General features: G+C 40.0%; 1 protein-coding gene across 1 annotated transcript in view; it reads left to right on the top strand.

Moving 5' to 3' along the window:
- Positions 1 to 19,065, top strand: part of LOC306667716 (piwi-like protein 3) — a gene marked incomplete at its 5' end in the record, with an annotated part of 31,890 nt that extends 12,825 nt beyond the window's left edge. Inside the window, 10 exons of the mRNA XM_079150420.1 lie at positions 2,058 to 2,184; positions 8,524 to 8,575; positions 8,894 to 8,966; positions 13,177 to 13,377; positions 13,498 to 13,601; positions 15,022 to 15,092; positions 15,473 to 15,623; positions 16,254 to 16,379; positions 18,613 to 18,760; positions 18,925 to 19,065. Of these exons, the coding sequence (XP_079006546.1) occupies positions 2,058 to 2,184; positions 8,524 to 8,575; positions 8,894 to 8,966; positions 13,177 to 13,377; positions 13,498 to 13,601; positions 15,022 to 15,092; positions 15,473 to 15,623; positions 16,254 to 16,379; positions 18,613 to 18,760; positions 18,925 to 19,041 (1,170 nt within the window). The 3' untranslated portion in view covers positions 19,042 to 19,065. The remainder of the gene's footprint in view (positions 1 to 2,057; positions 2,185 to 8,523; positions 8,576 to 8,893; positions 8,967 to 13,176; positions 13,378 to 13,497; positions 13,602 to 15,021; positions 15,093 to 15,472; positions 15,624 to 16,253; positions 16,380 to 18,612; positions 18,761 to 18,924) is intronic.
- Positions 19,066 to 19,836: the final 771 nt, after the last annotated feature.

Raw genomic sequence — 19,836 nt, 5'->3', positions numbered from 1 at the left:
GTACAGCTGAGGCTTATAATTCATGGATTCCTCAATCTGAAATTTGAGTATTCACAAAGAAATAATAAGTAAACTTAGCTCAGCAAACTAAGAAGCTCCAGTTGATGCGATTGACTTTCTAGTTTTGGCAGAGGAAAGAATGATCATTTAAAGAATGCCAGATACTTGTAGCAACTAGAAACAAGTTGCAAATGGGTGATAAAGGAAAGAGCTTTTTTATGTAAGAACCCAAAATATAGCTATGTGGAGCCATTGCAAATGCACTGCCACTCTGGTGGGTGTCCCAGGGAGTGGCCCAGTGATAAGGTTACCCTGGTGTGTGTGCCACCCTGTGTTTGTATATTCCTGCCAAAAGGCAGTTAGTGCCGCTATTGCTAGGGCAGTTGAGTCTGCTCATCTTGAGGAACTTGGGTTCTCACAGCAGGCAGACAGGAAGAAACTATTCTGATAGTATCTCATGTTACGGGGGCTCTCATGGCTGTTTAGACTGAGTGGTCCTGGGAAGCCCCTGAGAAGCTGAAATGTGCATGCCAGGAGTGAGCTGTGTGCAGATGAGGGAGAAGGGAATGACGAAGTCACCTTTGTTGGGATGGGCCTGGCGTGTCCCTATCTCAGACAGAGCTGGTGTGTTCTCTAGAGAAGTCAGGTGGGTACAGGGAGGAGCTCTGTGAACAGGGCAGGGGCTGCACCATTATTGGAGGGGGAGGTAGGGGATGCCTTTATAGAATTTTATGCTCTGGGGCAAACTGGACTTTACTGTGATCAAGTGGTATTATGTAGCCGGATCAAGTGATTTGGGTTTTGTTGGTTTTATTTTGTTTTGTTATGGTGCTGGTGATTGAACCCAGGGCCTTGAGCATACTAGGCAAGCACTCTACCACAGAGCCACATCCCCAGCCCAAGTGGTCTGTTTTTAAATACCGTTTTGTGTAGATGGACAGAGCACGGGCAGTGTCTAGATAAAAATGGAGGCAAGGAACCCAGTGAGGAGGTTGTTAAAGGGACTTGGTAAATGACTTGGAGAGATGGGTAGAAACAGGCAGGTCTTGTTGTGGATCTTGGGTGCCAGAAAAAGGGGGGAAATGGGTAGACAGTGGCATCACCCTCTGTGATGGGGGTGCCTGGAAGAAGCTGGCTGGGGTGGACTGGAGATCCAAGAGGCTCTGATGGAGTTTCAAACTGCAAAGTCAGTAAGCGCACCATGAGAAAGTTTAGGACAGGGACACTGGTGAGTCCCACCTGCTTCTAAAATATCTACAGGCCACTTTAAGGAAAAGAAATCTACATCCCCTGCATCAGCATCTTAAGAATTGAAACTCGGAGCCTATCTTACAGTCACAAATGCTGGATTTGAAGTTGTCTTTTTTGGGGGTCTGAGAACTCTCTTGAAATTCCCAGATGCTTGAGAAACAACTGATGCCAGAATCCGCATGACAGACTATCATGGGTAAGGACCTTGTTGATAAGTGATATGGAAGGCTCTAGCAGAATTGCTCTTTTAATCGGGAGGAAAGGAACTTTGCCACTGGAGAGTTGCAACATTGGTGTAGGAAGTTGTTTGTGATGTCAGGTTCTGAAAATGTCTTTTCCTACTGGAAACAGGAACTATAGGCTTAGGGGAAATGACTGAGAACAAATGTTGGGTGTAGATCTGTAATTGAGATTTTAAAAAGGTCAACGTTTGCCCTTCTCCAGGAGGATGAGTCTTCTTGAAAGTTCTCAGTGCACTTTAGGACTTTTCGAGGCAAGATCAGTGCAGACTGTATTTTCTCAAGGGTCTCTCAGCCGTCTCTGTATACAAGGGTAGAAAAGAGAACAGTGACTTCAATGTAATGCTTTGTGGGAGTCCTACTCTTTGGTCGTGTATGCTTATAGGAACCAGAGGGACATCAACATTAAGAGAATCTAAAGAGTACTTACACCTAATGGAAAAAACTATCACCAGCAAGCCTCAAGACATCCACATGACCCAAAATATGTACTTTTGTACCTCTTCATGTCATGTTACTATGGTTTTTCTGATAATCATGCCAGTCTCCCCTGCTTCTCTTGAGCAGAAATACAATAAACACGTCACTGACTTATCTCAGCCACTCTTGGTCAGCCAAGGCAGATGGAAAAAGGGCCAGAGGCTTATGCCACGCTCGCCTATTCGGCTGGTTCCTGAGCTGTGCTACCTGACAGGTAATGCTGACTAATGTAGTCTTTGCAGAAGACAACCCTGTCTTTAAAAGTCAGATCTGGCTCGAGGATGGTAAACCTGAGGTCAGTCAAGACAACTTAATGAAACCCTGCTAAAAATAAAAAGGGTGGGGTGGGGATGTAGCACAGTAGCCAGAGCACTTGTCCAGTTGAGCCCCTGGGTTCAGTCTCTGAATTTTTAATATCAAAAAGCAAAAGTCACTGATTTAAATATGATGTAGAAATAGTCTTTTTGCAGAAGTCTATGACTCAGAATCGCAACTCCTAAGTTGGTCAGTTGGAGTTCTCCGCACTCCAATACCACAGTCTTCTCTAATATTAATTTATTCTTGCTTGTGTAGCTGTATCTTTAACTTTTTTTTAAAGGTTTATCAGATGCAATGCGTAAAAACTTTACAATGATGAGAAACTTGTCTGAAAGTATGAGACCAAGTCCCATGGAAAGGACGACAGTATTGAAGAATTTCGTCAAGTCTATACGAGTGTAAGTGCTAGTGTTCAGGCTGTGCTTGTGCCTGTGTGTTGTGTGCACTGAGGTTGAGCTCTGTGTATATCTCTTGGCATCTCAGATTCTTCTATTTAAAAATGACAATTGTAGAGAAAATGGTATTCTTTGGGGGGAAAGAGGGAGCAATTTCAGTTTTTCTGACTCGGCGATGTTAGAGGACTAAGATACAGGAATACTGAAAGAGAGGCTCTAAATTGCCTGTACAAACGTGAGTCGGCAAGATTATTTCAGAGTTCTATCTGCAATATTGTTTGCAGAGTTAAGATCCAGTTGCTTGCCCCATGAGTGGTCAATCACGTTGACAGCTAATGAGTTGAGGCAAGGAAAGCGACTTTATTCAAAAAGTGGCTCAATGCAGGCTGGGGTTGTGGCTCAGTGGTAGAGTACCTGCCTAGCATGTGTGGGGCACTGAGTTCAAGCCTCAGCAACATATAAAAATGAAGGTATTGTTTCCCTCTATAAAATATATATATATATATTGTGTGTATGTATACAAACACACACAATTTTTTTTTTAAAGTGGCTTAATGAGAACAAAGGGGGAATTTTGTGTCCAAAGTCCTTCCTCTTAGGAAACTGATCTAAGGGGGCTTATGTTAGTGATTGATGGGTGTTCCCAAACAGGTGGGCATCCTGCAGAGGGAAAACTGGATAACGGATATCCAAGTCATGATGATTTCCAGTGTCTAAAATCTTAACAATAAAGATCATGTTTTTTCCTATAATGGATTAACTGCATATTATACAATGATAGGCCTGGGGAGGGGGAAGGTAACTCTCCCTCGACCCTCTAGCTGAGCTGTTAGCTGAACTCCCTGTGATGAGGGAGAACATCCTTCCTCAATTAGTTACATACTGTAAACTCCCAGCAGTGAACACTGAGCATCCTTCCTCAGCTAGCGACTCCCAAAATGAACAGAAACATCTCCACTGCTGAATTTCAGTATTTCAACACTGAGGAAAGCAGTAATGGTTCAAGGAAAATTGTCCTGATTTGCAAATATCTAATTGTCATTGCTTATTTTCCTTGGTTTGATCACAATGGGAATATTTTAATTTTCAGAAACAAGAACGCACAAAGAGAACTTAAACGCTGGCATTTCAGGCTTAACGCAGACTTCTTGTCTGTCTCGGGAAGAACTTTGAAAGAAGTAAGAATCTTCCAACGTGATGAATCGGTAAGACAGATTTTCAAGATTTTCAAGTCATGGTGGAGTCAAAGAGTAATGCACACAGGAACCAATTTAGTCATTTTATAATGATGAGTGTTGCTCTTTTTAGTATACCTGTCCTTTCTGAGACAACAGGCAAACACAGATTAAGAATTATATAAAGCACTTGGCTCTGTCATCTTTTTATCTCGTGTGAAAATTTGCTCATGACAGTTGGAAGACTGATCTTCCAAGTCTATTTTTTTTTTTTTTTTTTTTTTTTTGCGGTGCTGGGGATTGAACCCAGGGCCTTGTGCTTGCAAGGCAAGCACTCTACCGACTGAGCTATCTCCCCAGCCCCCAAGTCTATTCTTAAGGACCAGTTACCTAGAATCAAAATGATGCCAAGGATCCTGGGTTAAAAGAAAAGACTAAAGTTTGAATAGTAGTTGAGCAAAGAGGGCTTAATGGGCAGCACTTGGGAGAAACAGAAGAGCTTCAGAGTTTCATGGCAGCAGTGTGGGCCGTGAGCCTCCATAGGCTGATTTGCAAGTATAAATGAAAACAGTCTATTGGACTGGAGTAGAAAGACCCTATGTAGAGGTTGGTTAGTAAAGTTTCCAGTTTCATTTGACTTTTTCCATTAGGTCTCTATATACCTGTGGAGGAAGCTGAAATCCTGGAATCATCTCCGTCTAATGAACTCTCAACTGAAACTTCACAGCACCCAAGATAGAATCCAAGTTTCACTAACATATCTTATATATAATCTCGTCATTATTAAAATTAGAATTCCGAGATTTCAACAGGAAATAGCACAGATATACGATGGAAATGTCCTTGGATAATGTCGATCTTGGGGGAGAAAAAGTAATTTATGTCTTGTAATTCTTTTCCAGTTCGAGGCTGATCCACTAGCAGATTGGTTAAAAGGATCAAAAAATACATCTTTACTTAGAGCGATGGCATTAAATGATTGGGTGATACTTTATACGAGGAGCTGTATTGAAATAGCACATTCCTTACTTCAGAGTCTAAGGAAAGTCACCCCTGCCATGGGCATGACTATGGGAAGAGCAAATATGTAAGTAGAGTGGAAATTATTTCCAATCTAAAAATCAGTTGTTAATGATCTGAAAGAGAGTCCCTGAAGTATTGACTTGTAGGAATCATTTTCTTTATCAAAACTTTGAAACCTTGTAAATAAATGTTAATTTCTTCCCGTCGGCAAACACTAGAACAGGCTTTTGTGACATGGTTTGTGACTGTTAGGATACACATCGAGGAAGGCATGGGAATTAATAACAGTTTGAATGGATGGGGAATACTTTGTTTAGTTATACATGACCGTAGGATGTATCTTGGCAGACTATACATACTTAGAACATAATTTATTCCATTTAGGATCCCACTCTTGGAATTGCACATGATGTGGAGTTACCCTGGTCGTGTATACAAATACAAGGCTAGCAAAGTTATGACTGATTAACTTTTCTGTCTTTCCTATTCCCCTCCTCCCTCCCTTCCCTATGTTTCCCTGTCTAATCCAATGGATTTCTATTATTCCCTTCCCCAACCTCCCTTTTTTGGGGTTAGCAGAGAACATGCAGCCTTTGTTTTTTTGGCGGGGGGATTGGTTTATTTCACTTAGCATGATATTCTCCAGTTCTGGATGGGGAATATTAAGAGCTAGGTCTTGCTGGGTGCAGTGGCACAAGCATGTGACTCGGGCAGCTGAGGCAGGAGGATCACAAGTTCAAAGCTAGCCTCAGAACTTAGCAAGGCTCCGAGCAACTTAGCAAGACCTTGTCTCTAAATAAAATATAAAAAGGGCTGGATATGTGGCTCAGGGGTTGAGTGCTCCTGGGTTCAATCCCCAGTACAAAACAAAACAAAACAAAAACAAAAACAAAAACAACAGTGAGGTCCCAATCATCCCAAACACGTTTCCAAAAATTGAACTTATTTTTAAGAGATTTAATCTTTTAGAGCAGAAGAATGGAGAAGGTTCAGAGACTTCCTATGTACTCCCTGCCTCCCCCATTATCAGTACCTCCCACCAAAAAAAGCACATTTATTATAATCGATGAACTTACATTAATACATTGCGATCACTCAAAATCTATAGTTTACATTGGGGCTCATTCTTGATGTTGTACATTCTGTGGATTTGGACAAATGTCTGTGTCATATCCACCATTATAATATCAAGTGGAGTAGTTTCAACTAATTTTTACTATCTCCATAAGTTTTCCTTTTCCAGAATGTCATATAGTTGAAGCAAATAATATGTAGACTTTTCAGATTGGCTTCTTTGAGTTAGTAATATGCCTTTAAAGCTCTTCTTTTTCTGGCTCCATAGCTCATGTCTTTTTAGTGCTGAATGCTACCATGTTGTCTAGATGTACCGCAGTTTTTATATCCATTCCCCTACCAAAGTACATCCTGGTTGCTCCCAAGTTTTGGCAATTATGCATAAAGCTGCTCTAAATATCCATGTGCCAGTTTTTGTGTGGACGGGCACAAGTGTTTAACACCTTTGGGTAGATACCCAGGAACACGATTGCTGGATCATATCATAAAATTGATAGTTTTTAACAAACCACCAACCTGTTTTCCAAAGTGGCTGCACCTTTTGCGTTCCCACTGGCAGTAACCAGAGTGCTTGCTGCTCTACATCCTCACCAACATCTGGTGTTCTGGGTTCAGGTCATTCTAATAGATACATGGTGATGTATTCTAATTTGCATATCCCCAATAGCATATGATACAAAGTATGCATGTTATATCTTTCCATATTTAACTTCCTTGGTGAGGTGTTTGTCTCATTTTTAAAATTGACTTGTGTTCTCATTGTTGAATTGTAAGAGTTCTTGGTATATTTGGGATAACAGCCCTTTATTAGATGTCTTTTGCAAATACTTCGTCTTAGTCTGTGTCTTGTCTTCTCATCTCTTGGCAGTATCCTTCAAGGAGCCGAAGTTTTTTAATTTTAATGAAGTCCTAATCTATTTCTCTTTTTCATGGATTTTTGCCCTTAATGATATCAAGTCATTGTCATAACCAAAGTCATGGAAATTTTCTCCTATAAAGCTCTAGGACTTCTTAATTTTTGTGTTGTACATTTAGGTCTGCAATCCATCTTTGCATTAGCTTTGTGAGGGGTCTTATGTCGAGATTTACTTTTTCTGGCATGCAGATGTCTGGTTGTTCCAGGATCATTTGTTGAAAATATTATCTTTATTATGTTACCTTTGTTCCTCTGATTACTGACTGAAGTCTATTTCTGGTTATATATTCTTCTCCATTGACCAATTCATCTATGCTTTCCCCAAAACCACTGTCTTGATTACTAGTTCTCTAGTAAGTCTTGATCTTGGTTAGTTTATTCCTCCACCTTTGTTCTTCAATATTGTATTGGCTAGCTGTAATGCACCAATTAAAAATGTGGAAAGAGAAAAAATATATTGTGTTGGTTATAGTGGGTCTTTTGCTTCTCCTTTTAACTTTGAAAAATTATTTTGCCACTATTCACAAAATATTTCACTGATTTTTTGCTTTGCTTTGCATTGACTTGATAAGTGGGAAAGAACTGACATCTTGACAATATTGTGTCTTTCTAACCTTGAGCATGAAATAGTGCTCCATTTGATTTTTTGACTCCTTGGAATCTATTTCCCTCAGGTAAAATCTAACAATATGTGTACAAGACTTAAGTATTTCATTTTAGGGTCCTAATATTTTGTTTTTAATTTCAAATTCTACTTTTGCTAGTTGCTGGTATTTTTTTAAAAAGGCATTTAGTTCTTAACCCTTGTATCCTGAAACCTTACTGTAACCTCTTATTCATTCCAGGATTTTGTTGATTGATTCTCATCAGACATGTCGATTGCAAACAAAGACAGGTTCATTGCTTTGACTTTCTTGTGTAATTACATTGGTAAGGAACCTTGAGTAAGATGTTAAGGAGTTGATGAGCAGGGACACCTTTGATTTTTAAAAATTCAAAGTTTTTTTAATCAATCCTTTTCATTATAAATGAAAGCCAAGATAAATTTCTAATCTGAGAGTTCTGCCACCCTCCATTGTTTTGATGTTTGCTCTGTCTCTTTTGATTGCGTTTTTGCCTTTTGGTGTGTCTCGTAATTTTTCCTTGATGGCTCCATATGATGTGTTGGGTGTTCCAGCGTGTACTATAAATGGCCATGTGGTAGTAAGGTGAAGAGAAGCTACATTCCTGTCATTAGGTCTCATTCTCTGGTGGGGTTATGCCTGTGGACTGTGAACTTCAAAGGTTTATAAGTTGTCTTGGGTTAGGTGGAACCAGATGGCTAGAGTGTACTATAGTTGCTATTTCCCTCACCTCATGCCAGTTAGCTGATAATTTCCTGCAAGGTCAGGCTCTGGTAACTGATTTCTCCTGCAGGCAGGCTTTGCTGGGAAGAGGAATGCTCTAGAATGTTTCAGGACAATTCTTCCCCTCCCCTTCTGGAAGCACGAGGGAATTTTTCTGTGGTATTTCTGAGATCCTGGTCGATCTCCTAGAAGTCAATCTTCCAAAATTACCAGGTCCTCCCTGTGCCTGGGTACAACTGGAGTTTTTAATTTCCCACAGTTGTCCACACTGAGCCTCCAGCAATATCAATAAATTGCCAGTTACAGCTCAGGTGTCTCCTTTCTGTGTCCTGGGCCTGTTTGCTCTGAGGCTGCTCAGGTAAGCCCTGACTCCTGTGCTCACCTATCTTTTTCTCCTTGGAGGCAGCCATTTGCCCTGTGTCCTCACCTCTCTTAGGGATTCTAGAAGGATTATTAATTTTTTTTTTCAGTCAGTCTATTTAGCTTTTTACTTCCTATAACCAAGTAGTGAGTCCAAGCTCATTACAAGGGGAACCTGACCTACAAAATTAGTTTTAAAAACAACTAATGCTTTTTTATCATGGCTCATTTTACATTTTATTCATTGCATGACATGTTTTTTGTTTGTTTTGCTGTGTATTGCCTCTTGAGAATAGACGTTATGCTTATTTTCTAGGTATGAAGTAAATGATAACCCTAGCTCCTACATAACCACGTTACAGAGGTGTGTCACACGATACACACAGATGGTAAGTGCCTCCTCGGTGAGTGTTCTGTCTTTAGTTCTAACTCTGCATTTATATGTACTTTAAAATTTGGAATGCTAGCCAACAAATGCCAGCGTGCCTCTATAATGTAGCTGAATACACGCTGTTGGGGTTTAGCTATTCCTTAATATCACCATTTTCTGCCAACGTTCTCAGGCTTGGACTTGAGATTATTTTAAAAGGTGAAATGACATACAAATTTAATGTGTCGCTGGTTATAGAAATCACTTTCATCCCCAGCCATAATCTAAGTATATGTTCTATTTCTTCTAGCTCAAGTTCTTCCCCTTGCTCAATGGAATTCTGACCTTTCCTTCCATCCCTTGTCTTGGACCAAGTTGTCATTATGAGGTGTCTGAATTACTACAGAAAGATCCCGTCTTTCCCCCTTCCTTGAGTTCCTTCCCTTAATTCAGCTTGCACCCTCCTCCTGCCCCCAGGATGGTCTTTCTCAGTGGTGAAGCCAGTGTGTTTTTCTTCCTTTTACCTGAAGCCTAGACTTTCTTCTTTCAATTGCTGTAGGGAATCATGGGAGGCTACACTGGGAAACACCTTTTCTGAGCCATATTCATTTTCAAATGAAATGTCTCAGAGCTTTAGGAAAAAAAGGCAAATCAATAGATACATATATATACTTATGGGCTGCAACATGTTTTAAAGTGTATATCCATTGTGGAATGGTTAAATCTAGCAAGTTAACATTCATTATCTCAATAGTCATGTTCATGGTGAGAACACTTAACATCCACTCTCGTGACATTGTTTCCAAGAATATAATATGTGCCATTAACTGTAGTCACCATGCTGCACACTAGATTTCTGGAACTTACTCCTCCTACCTCACTATAATTGTCATTTGACCCACACCCCTAACAGGCTGCCCATCCCCACTCACCACCCCACCCGTGGTAAACACTGTCCTACTTTCCAATTCTGATATAAACTTTTTTAGATTGCACACACGAGTGGGGTTTATATGATGCTTTTCTTTCTGTTCCTGGCTTATTTCACTTCATGTAGTGTCTTCCAGGTTCATCCATGTTATCACAAATGACCAGATTTCCTTCCATTTATAGCCCTTGTGGGTGTGCATACCACTTTCTTTGTCCACTCATCTCTTGGATGTGTAGGTTGAGTTGATGTCTTGGCTATTGTGAACAGTGCTGCAGTAAACGTAGGAGCACAGATACTACTTTTGTGAACAGATTGTTTCTTTTACATATATGTCCAGAGTGGGATCATGGGATTATAGGGTATTCCTGCTTTTAGTGTTCAGGAACTTCCTCTGTGTCCCATGATAGGCTGTTCTAGTTGACATTCCCACCAGCTGCCTACTCCACACCTTTGATCCCAGCCATTCTTACTGGGGTGAGGTGATACCTCATGCAGCTTTGATCTGCATTTTCCTGATTAGTAATGTTGAGTATTTTTTCCACATGAGTGTTGGCCATTTGTACATCTTTTGGGACGTACTATTCGGGTCTTTTGCCCATTCTTTCATCAGGTTTCTTGTTTAGTTTTTTGAGTTCCTTATATATTCAGGTTATTAACCCTTTATTAGATAATTTACAAATATTTCCCCTGCTCTCCAGGTTCTCTTTGGTTGCCCTGCAGAAGCTTTTCAGCAGGCCTGGCCCAGGGAAAAGTCCAGTGCTTGCTTCCCTCTTTCTCCCAATCAGACAGCATCTTTGCTATGCTGTCTGGGATTGGGGACAAGTGACAAGAGTGATGTGCAATTGTCCTTCCACCTCTCAGGTGCATCCTATGATACTCTGATCAGGTACTGTGACCTCTTGGCTGGTTTCCTTAGCTCTTCTGGAGGTGGTTTGCTTTGTTTTGGTGTTTGTTTTCCTAGCTGATTTATCAAATATTTATTTAAGTCATGTAAACTTAGAAGGTATTTGGGTTAATTAATCTCAACAGTTCTAATTTGTTACCACTCATTTATCTGTAGGCTAACTTGAATTCCTTAAAAGGAAGGTAGACACAACATACACCATGTACAACTGTGTAACATGCATAAATACAAACATCTTACAGCTTGCATTTTAGAATTTTAGTTTTAAGATAGAAAAACATTAAAATTTGTCAGTTTGTAAAAATATGGTTGATTCCAAGTGACTTTTTTTAGTTTTTTATTCATTTTAGTTACAGATGATAGTAGAGTCTATTTTGATACGTTTATAGAAACTTGCAGTATATTTTACTCTAATTAGGATCTCAGTCTTGTGGATGTTTACGATGGTGAGAGGCACTGGTTGCACGTTCATATACAAGCATCGGAAGGTTAGGTCAGTTTCATTCCACTGTTTTTCCATTCCTATCCCCCCTCCCTTCACTTGGATCCCCTTTGTCTAATCCACTGAACTTCCATTCCTGAAGGTGATTTCACATGTGGATAGTTGTTCAGATTAATGTTTCTGCAAAAGGGGAATCATCCTGGAGATGTCTGTTTTGACACTTGGCTCCACATTGTCTCCTTTCCTCTGGAAATTTTTTCTTCAGTCTGCCTTTGACTTTCATGGATTTTTTTATGACTTTTATTCTAGTCTTGCTATTACTCATAGCACCATTATATATACTCTTGTGCACATGTCTGTCCTGCACACAAGAATGTATTTTGTTGGGATGCACCTGGGAGTAGAAAGTTCAAGGTCATTAGATACTACTAATCAGCATTTCCATCAGCGTATGTATTCCTCTTCCAAATGTCATCTTCAGCACTGAGTCATTAACCTGGTTAGTTCTGGGTGGAGAATGTTCACAATTTAACTGGAGCAACCTTTTCTTGACAGGTCTTGGTCTTCAATTTCTGTGCTTCTCCCTCTATGGGGCTTGTCAGTTTCTTTAAATTCTTCCAGTCACAAGTACCGGGATTGGCAGATACCTTGGGAAATCACAGCCTCGCTGGCTGGGCTCATCTCTCTGAGTCCCCATTCTCTTATCCTAGCCCTTGATTCTTCATTGGTTGGTTAATCTGGCTGAGCCTTACACAGCCACACTCCTGTACTTTGATCCAGCTCGACTCTAACCTCTCAGGAGGGCCAGGCTTCTCAAAAAAAACTGCAATCTTGGGTGATTTCCAAGTAACAACTATGTTAGAGTAGTAACAGTGGGGACAAGATCAGAACCGAAAGACCATGGAAGTGGTGTGTATCACAACTCTGTAGACCAGGCGGGGCAAGTCAGCCAGACCCTGGCTCAGAACGGAGGGCTGAGTCGAGGCTCAGTGGTCCAGCCTCCTGGGTCTGATCCTCAGTACAGCAAATAAAAGGAAAACAACAAATTGAAAACTAGTTTTTGAAACTATTAGAGGCAAGTGGAGGTCATTATTGTAGATTTCACTGGAATTTTAAAGAACTGTTAAAAGAACATGATGAGCTACTATATGCCAGTAATCTAAAATCTGAACAAGGTCACTTTTAGAAAAAGAATAATGATTAACTGATATGACGAGTAATAAAAATATGTATCTGGATCATTGTATATAATGTACCTGAAATTTTATACCTCTTCTCTTGAAGAAAAATTCACTTAATATAGAATAATTTTAATCTGATAAAAGGATATCTTCCCAAAACTTCCTATAGGTATCATATGGTTTAAAAAAAAAAAAAAAATTCCCCATTGAAGTCAGGAACAGACCGAGTGGGAGCCACCCTTCCTAACTACTTAGTCGTCCTGCCAGAGGTCATATGCAATGTTGGGCACCTCCTAAGTCGGGTGGTTTCCAGGAACTCCCGAGCTTGTTTGCTCAGTGGTAAAATGGGGATAATAGTACTTGTTAGTGGGTCACTGAAAGAAAGAATTGGGTCAAGTAAAGTATTTAGCAAGTACCCTATGTATAATGATCATCCTGCAAACGGTGACTATCCTGATCCTGGTATCCTTCAGTCAACACTCCCAACCCATCCTTGTTAACTTCACGCTAAATTCCTGGAAATGGAGTCACTAGGACAAAGGACTTTGCAGGCTTAAGCACTGGAGGCACATTGCCAGATTGCCAGTCCTGCAGCCTTTTTCTTCCACCCCTCACAGTTGTGGGGTGGAGTGTGATTCTACACCCTCTGCATTCTTAGCCTCCAGTCGTCGCTTAATAGACACTAGTTTGTCAGTGTTCTACCTTGAGATGGTTCTCATTTCTCTTATTGTTACTCTGTCTTAAAGAGTTTCATGTCTGCTTGCTTTCAAGGTGGTTTGCTTATTGCCTGATGATGGGAAAAACAGGTATGATGAAATAAAAAAGTACTTATGTGTTCAATGCCCAACTCCAAGCCAGTGTGTAGTGGCACATACCCTAGGCAAACCCTGGTCATTACTAACTGTGGCCGCAAAGATTGCCCAGCAGATGAATTGCAAGATGGGAGGAGCCCTCTGGAAGGTGGAGACAGGTGTATGTAGGATTTCATTACCTTCTCTTTTATTTGTGCATAGTAAATGTAAGAGTCTGATTTTTAATTTAATGATTAAGTTTTGTTCATATTCTGTTCTAAATTTACTACTTTTTTTAAAGTTGGAAAAGACGATGTTCGTCGGTATTGATTGTTTCCACGATATTGTAAATCGGCGAAAATCGATTGCAGGATTTGTGGCAAGCACGGATGAGGAATTAACCAAGTGAGTAAGCTTTGGCAGACATTTAATTGGTAACTGTGCACCCAACAGAAGAGGCGCACCTGACTCTGGAGTTCAGACAAGTAGTTCTTAGCCATGAGCTGTCCCAATTTTCTCACAAAATTATGCTCCCAAAATATTTTGCATGAATGGTTGGGTTCATGCTTTTTTTTTTGTTTGTTTGGTTTTATGTTTTTTTTTTTTTTGCCTGACAGAATAAAAGTACTAGCTGACAGCACCTGCTTTTGTGCAGTTCTTTGAATGAGACCCTGAAATCTCGAGATAGAAATTCAGATGTTGGCTGAGTCACATTCTCAACTGGAGGCTTGTGGTCCTCTTCCAGGCTCTTGTGGGTGTGGCAGAAGCCATTTCCTTGTGGGGGTAGCACAGAGGTCCCAGTGCCTTGCTGGCCGTCAGCCGCAGGTCACAGTTCTTAGAGGTCGTCCACCTTCCTTACCAAACACTCCTCCCTCCCATCTTCCAACAACCCCGGGCACTTGGAGTCTTTTTTACCATCCTTAGAGGAGAAACCACACCACACCTTAAAATGAGTTTTTAGTCCCTGTGTGTTATATGGTATGTGGCCCTTACAGATTCCCGCTATGATCGGTGTCTGTGGCCCACCAGAGGATAATTCCAGAGTGTTCTTTAGGGAAAACCCATCTTCATTTCCACAGAAGACATCATTTTCCCCAGTCATTCTCTATTTTGACACAGTAACATTATTTTGTGCTGCTTTTTTCTTTGAAATTAGAAAATAATGTCGCAATACTGGGAAGACAGTGTCACTATGCACTGAGTGGACATTCTGAAGCATTTTTTAGGCCCAAATACTAGCAGTGCAGCAGTGAAAACAGAACCAAATGCTGATGGTATCTCATAAAGAGGCAGACAATAAAAGTGTAGTACATAATATCAGGTGGTCAGGTGAGCTCACTCTGAAGTCAACAGTAAGGGGATAGAGGCTGGAGGCATTTTATGATTTTACTGGACATGTTGAAGTTGTCATGTCATTCTTGCAAAGCAAGTCACTTCCTCGGATGATTATCACGGATGAGCCCTTGTCTAAGACGTTGACCCCAAAGCAGGAACCTCCAGGAACAGAGTTTTCACTTGGTCACATTCCCCAGTAGATAAAACTACAGTAGTCATGCATGTGACAACATGAGTAATTTGTAGTAATGATAATAGTTCATCTTATTTGTATTCAAAAAACCCTTATAACTAAGATATCAGAAGAGACTGATACTTGATCACTGTACATATGTAAAAGGATTTATCCTTAATTGGATTCTTTGGCTACTGGTGTATATGTATGTACATCTGCATATACACACACGTATATATTTTTGTCATAGATTCAGAATCCAAATGATGAAATTTTAAGATCCCAACTGACTTATTTTTTTTTTTCTGCAAACAGGTGGTACTCTCATTGTATCTTCCAGGAACCGGGAGAGGAGCTTGTGGATGGACTGAAGAACTGTTTGAAAGGTCAGCCTTGGGGCTGTGTACCAACTACATCAGTAGTTCTCCACAAGTGGAGAGAGTGCCCCCAGAGACTATCCATTCGTGACTAAAACATTTTCTTTGTTGCCACCCTGGGATGGTGGTGCGCTGGCATGTAGCCCAGCAGGTAGAGACCAGAAATACTGCACACCCCACCCCACCAGGAGCTGTGGATCTCGATTTCTAACGGTACTGTTGTCGAGAACCCCTGAACTACAGTAAATACATGAAAGAGACCTGGACTAGACTGAAGTTAGAGGCCATGAGTGAAACTGTCGTGAAAGCCACAGTGTTGAAAGGTGAACCCAGACATTGTCAAATAACCCAAGTTGAGGTTTACTTGCGTGTCTCCGGGTTCCTTTCAGGTGCCTTGAGTTCCTGGTTTAGAAACGTACCGCATGCACCACAATCTATTGTGGTCTATCGGGATGGAGTGGGAGACGGTCAGCTTCAGGCCTTGCTTGACCATGAGGTACCCCAGCTTGTGAGCTACTTAGACGCTCAGAGCACACATAGGTAAGTACGTATTGTCCAGTTCAGACGATGCAACGTGCACTGAGAAAAATCTGTTCTCACAGAGGAGGATAACCAGTGACATGGGATGAGAAACAAGGGGCTTGATGCCCTCGGTGGGCTTCAGTGGCTGGGTGGGCAGAAAACAGCCACCCCCCTTTGACCCTGTGGCTCACCCTGAGTCAGGGTGCAGAGTGGAGTGTCCTGGTGGCATCTTTTCCCGATTTCCTTTCAAGGAGGGCTGTGTGGGAGCGCTTGTCAGCCTTAGAGATCCATGAACACACTGTCTGGTTTGCAGGTATCACTCCTTTGATCCCAGAGTTTTTAAGTCTCTGGGATGGGGATCCCTCCCAGCTGTCTCCTCTGGCCTCTTCTGTTTGTTGGGCCTGCTGTCCAACAGACAGCAGGAGTGGCCCTGAGGTTGAGAGGAAGGGTCTCTTCACCTAGGATATTGGTGGCTCTGAAGATATTCCTCCTTTACTGCCCAATCGGGTACATGGAACTAAGACCGGACCCTGGGCTGTGTGGAGGGGGCCGCTGCCTGCAGGCTTTTAAATGGGTCCCCAGTGTGCGATGTTCTAGCACCCCGAATGCTTCTGAGATGGAGTAAACGTCTTATCCTAATTTTTAAAGTATCAAGCTAACGTTCATCGTGGTGAAGAAACGAATAAACACCAGGTTTTTTGTTTCTAACACCGATGGACTTGGAAATCCATATCCAGGAACTGTTATTGACATGGTGTTAACCAGGGAGCAATGGTAAGACAGTTTTATTTTTACATCCGCATCTATTAACGTTCTCAGTTCACCTTGGCCAAATCACTTAATCCTAGTAACTTCACCTGGGAAGCATCTGATCCTTGACAACGAGTTTGGTCTATATATTTTCACACTTGGCCAGGGACTCTTCATTTGGATTTTCGAAATTGTGATTGATCTTATGGTTAACTTTCTTAATCAAGTTTTTGAGTCTGTGACAAAATTAATTTTAGTGTGGCTCTAAATCAACTTCAAGTATGGATATGAAAGTAGCAAGTTATATATGTGACAGCTGGGAGTCATCCTAAATCAAATATGAAATATGTCCTATCAGAATATTTATGTAATAACCTGAAGTGGTTTTCTGGTTTGAAAAATGTTTTGCTGGGGCTGGGGCTATAGGTCAGTGGTAGAACATTTGCCTCGCACGTGTAAGGACTGGGTTCGATCCTCAGCACCACATAAAAATATGTTGTGTCCATCTACAACTTAATATTTTTTAAAAAGTTTTGCTGCTTTTAAAAGGGGCAATATAAAACACCAGCTTCTCTTATGACATTTATCTTCTAAGAACCTGGACAAATGATGAATTACAAAGTAATATTAATATTGTACAAGTCAAAAAATAGTTTAGTTTTATATTGTCATTGCTATTACCCATGAACATCTGCAATAATTCAGATCAGTCATTTATGAATTGCTTTCTTCATGCGAGAAAGCAACCCACCATGAATGAGAATCAGCAGAGAAAAAGACAGCAGGTTCAGACATCCCAAACTTGTAGAAAATGAAGTGGTTAGAAACATTCCATGTTAAAGGGGAAGATACATAAATGGAAGAAAACAAGTAACAAAGAAATGTTGAATTAAAAGTTCAGTTTAGATTTAGATATTTAACAATGATAAACTTTACAAAAATTAAGAAAAATTGAGGAAGTACCAAAGAGCATTTTACACAGAAAATGGTTAACTAAAAACCACATTAAAATTTCCATGGTGCAGTGGAGAGTCATAAAGATACAAAAGTGAAAGAAATATTGAGGAAATTATAAGGCAAAATAAGATTTGTTCTATATCAAAGTGTTTCTGTAGGAAAAAATGTGTTTGGGAGTAATAATCAAAGACTCAGATTCTGAATCCTCATGTTTGAAAATCAAAATTTGAGCACGATCTAAAAAAATAAGTCTACACTTAGGTACAGGTGAAATTTAAGAGTAGGAACAAGAAATTTTAAAAGCAGGCAGGAGAATAATATATTTATAAATAATAAATAAATAATATATTATTCAATACCAGTAGTAGAAACCAGAACACAGTGATATTGTATCTTCAAACCACCCCAAAGTATCAGACTAGAATTTGATACCCAGCTAAGCTATCAAGGGTGCCTGAAGTACAAACATGCTTAGGTAAACACATACTGGGTACACACAAACTGATCTACCCAGCTCTCACTGAAAGACTTGACTTCGTAAGTAATGACTAACTGCTAGAGTATATTAAAATAAGGTAGATCTTATGGATGTGTTTTGTGTTTTAAAAAACTGAAGATAGATCTATAATACCATATTTACTCAGGAAAGGGCTATAGGGTTAAAACATTTTAAGGTTCTTCAGTTACTGGATAAAAGAGCTTCTGGTTAACTTAAATGTTTTATTTTCTTAATTGAGTCATGTGAAACCATGATAGGAAATGTATTTATAGCACTAGAAGGGAATCAATGAAGTAACATTAAGGAAGGACAGAAACATGGATCCATATAGTCAAATGCAGGAAAGGACTAATTTAAAAAGCAAAAGTATAATGTATTAATTGTACCCATAAAGATAAAATTCAATATTTACAACAAATGGAAGTAGATGAACCTTACCAGTGATGTCATTTACAGAGTTTGAGCGCATTCCAACAATTCTTAGGGAGAAACAAGAAGCCTCATCCTTGAATGTCTGCATCTAATCACCTGTTGCCACCCAAACGTGCCCATTTTCTTTCCTTCCCTCAGCATCAGTACCTACATTTCAAGTCTCCACCTCAGGAGAGTCATTATCTGCCTAGTTCTTAGTTGTCCTTTATGGATTTATTTTATCAAATCATTGTTAGTCAGGCCTCTAAATTTAAAGGAAACTGTAGAGAGATTTCTGTAAATTAGTAAATGAAATATTTTCAGCTGATACTAGGGATACCATATTTCTTTACTAAAATAAGCTGACACCCACATGTTCTGTGATTCCAGGTATGACTTTTACATTGTGAGTCAGTCTTCAAGAACTGGTACCGTTACTCCCACTCATTATAATGTTATCTATGACACTATCTGCTTGGACCCGGATACAGTACAGCGTTTAACTTACAAACTGTGCCACATGTACTACAATTTGCCTGTGAGTATTGTGTTACATTTCCCTTCAGAACTGTAAAATGTGTTGTTCAAGACTGAGCAACGTTCAACCTCTGAATTGATATCTATGACGATGTAAACTTAGAGAAAGTTAAATGTAAGTTTAAGGTGTAAAGTAAAAAAAAAAATTTTTTCTCTCTACTAAAGGGTATCATCCGAGTTCCTGCTCCTTGCCACTATGCCCATAAACTGGCTTACCTTGTGGGCCAGAATATTCACCAAGAACCAGATAAATCACTCTCCGACTCTCTCTATTACCTTTGAGCTGTAGAAGAAGAAAGACCTGATATTGAAAACCACAATTTGTACTTTTTTTTTTTTTAAACTTTTGAAGCTGGATATCTGAAATAGATTCATAGGTAAATTGTAATCATTTTTATTGCACATGGGAGAATGTCAAATGGCATCAGAGATGGCAAAGAAGAAAACCACACCTATATCTAGGAGGAAATTCAGAAATATGACTCTGGTATCTGGGAGTGCTTTTTATACCACAAATTCCACAGGAGGCAATTGAGAAGGTAGATTTGTGTTGACAGATTGATGGGTCTATGTTGTGAAAATGGAGTCCAAATCGTGGTACTTTCTACCTGAAATACCACCAACTTTACCCAAGATTGCCATTCCAGCCTGCAAAGAACTGCAAAGTATTATCTTGGAATTTACCTTGCAAATGTTGCAAAGCTTATGTAACTAAATGTACCCAAACACTCCTATTCCAAGTAGTTTGACTCTGATAATTGAAAAGGATTAGCTGTTAGTCATCTAGGGATTATATCTTTGAATAGATGTATATTTGAGAGGTAATAGAGAACCTGTGATTTAAATTGGCAGTCTGAGAACATGGAAACCTTTTGCCATTTCTGCAAAGGACATTAACATCTCTCTTAGTCTTTGTTTTCTTGTTGTTCTAAGTGTGATAGCATGTGAACTGCACCATAATCAGCAGAGTTTTGGATCCCTTGTTTATATGAAGTCACATGCTTTTTCTGGAACCACACAGGTTACTCTTCCCACTTACAATGATTCTTTGAATAGACTCAGGAAACAATGTATGAG

Source organism: Sciurus vulgaris, assembly GCF_902686455.1.
Source record: "Sciurus vulgaris genome assembly, chromosome: 8".
Classification (NCBI taxonomy): Eukaryota; Metazoa; Chordata; class Mammalia; order Rodentia; family Sciuridae; genus Sciurus; species Sciurus vulgaris.
This window is presented reverse-complemented; position numbering and strand designations above follow the sequence as displayed.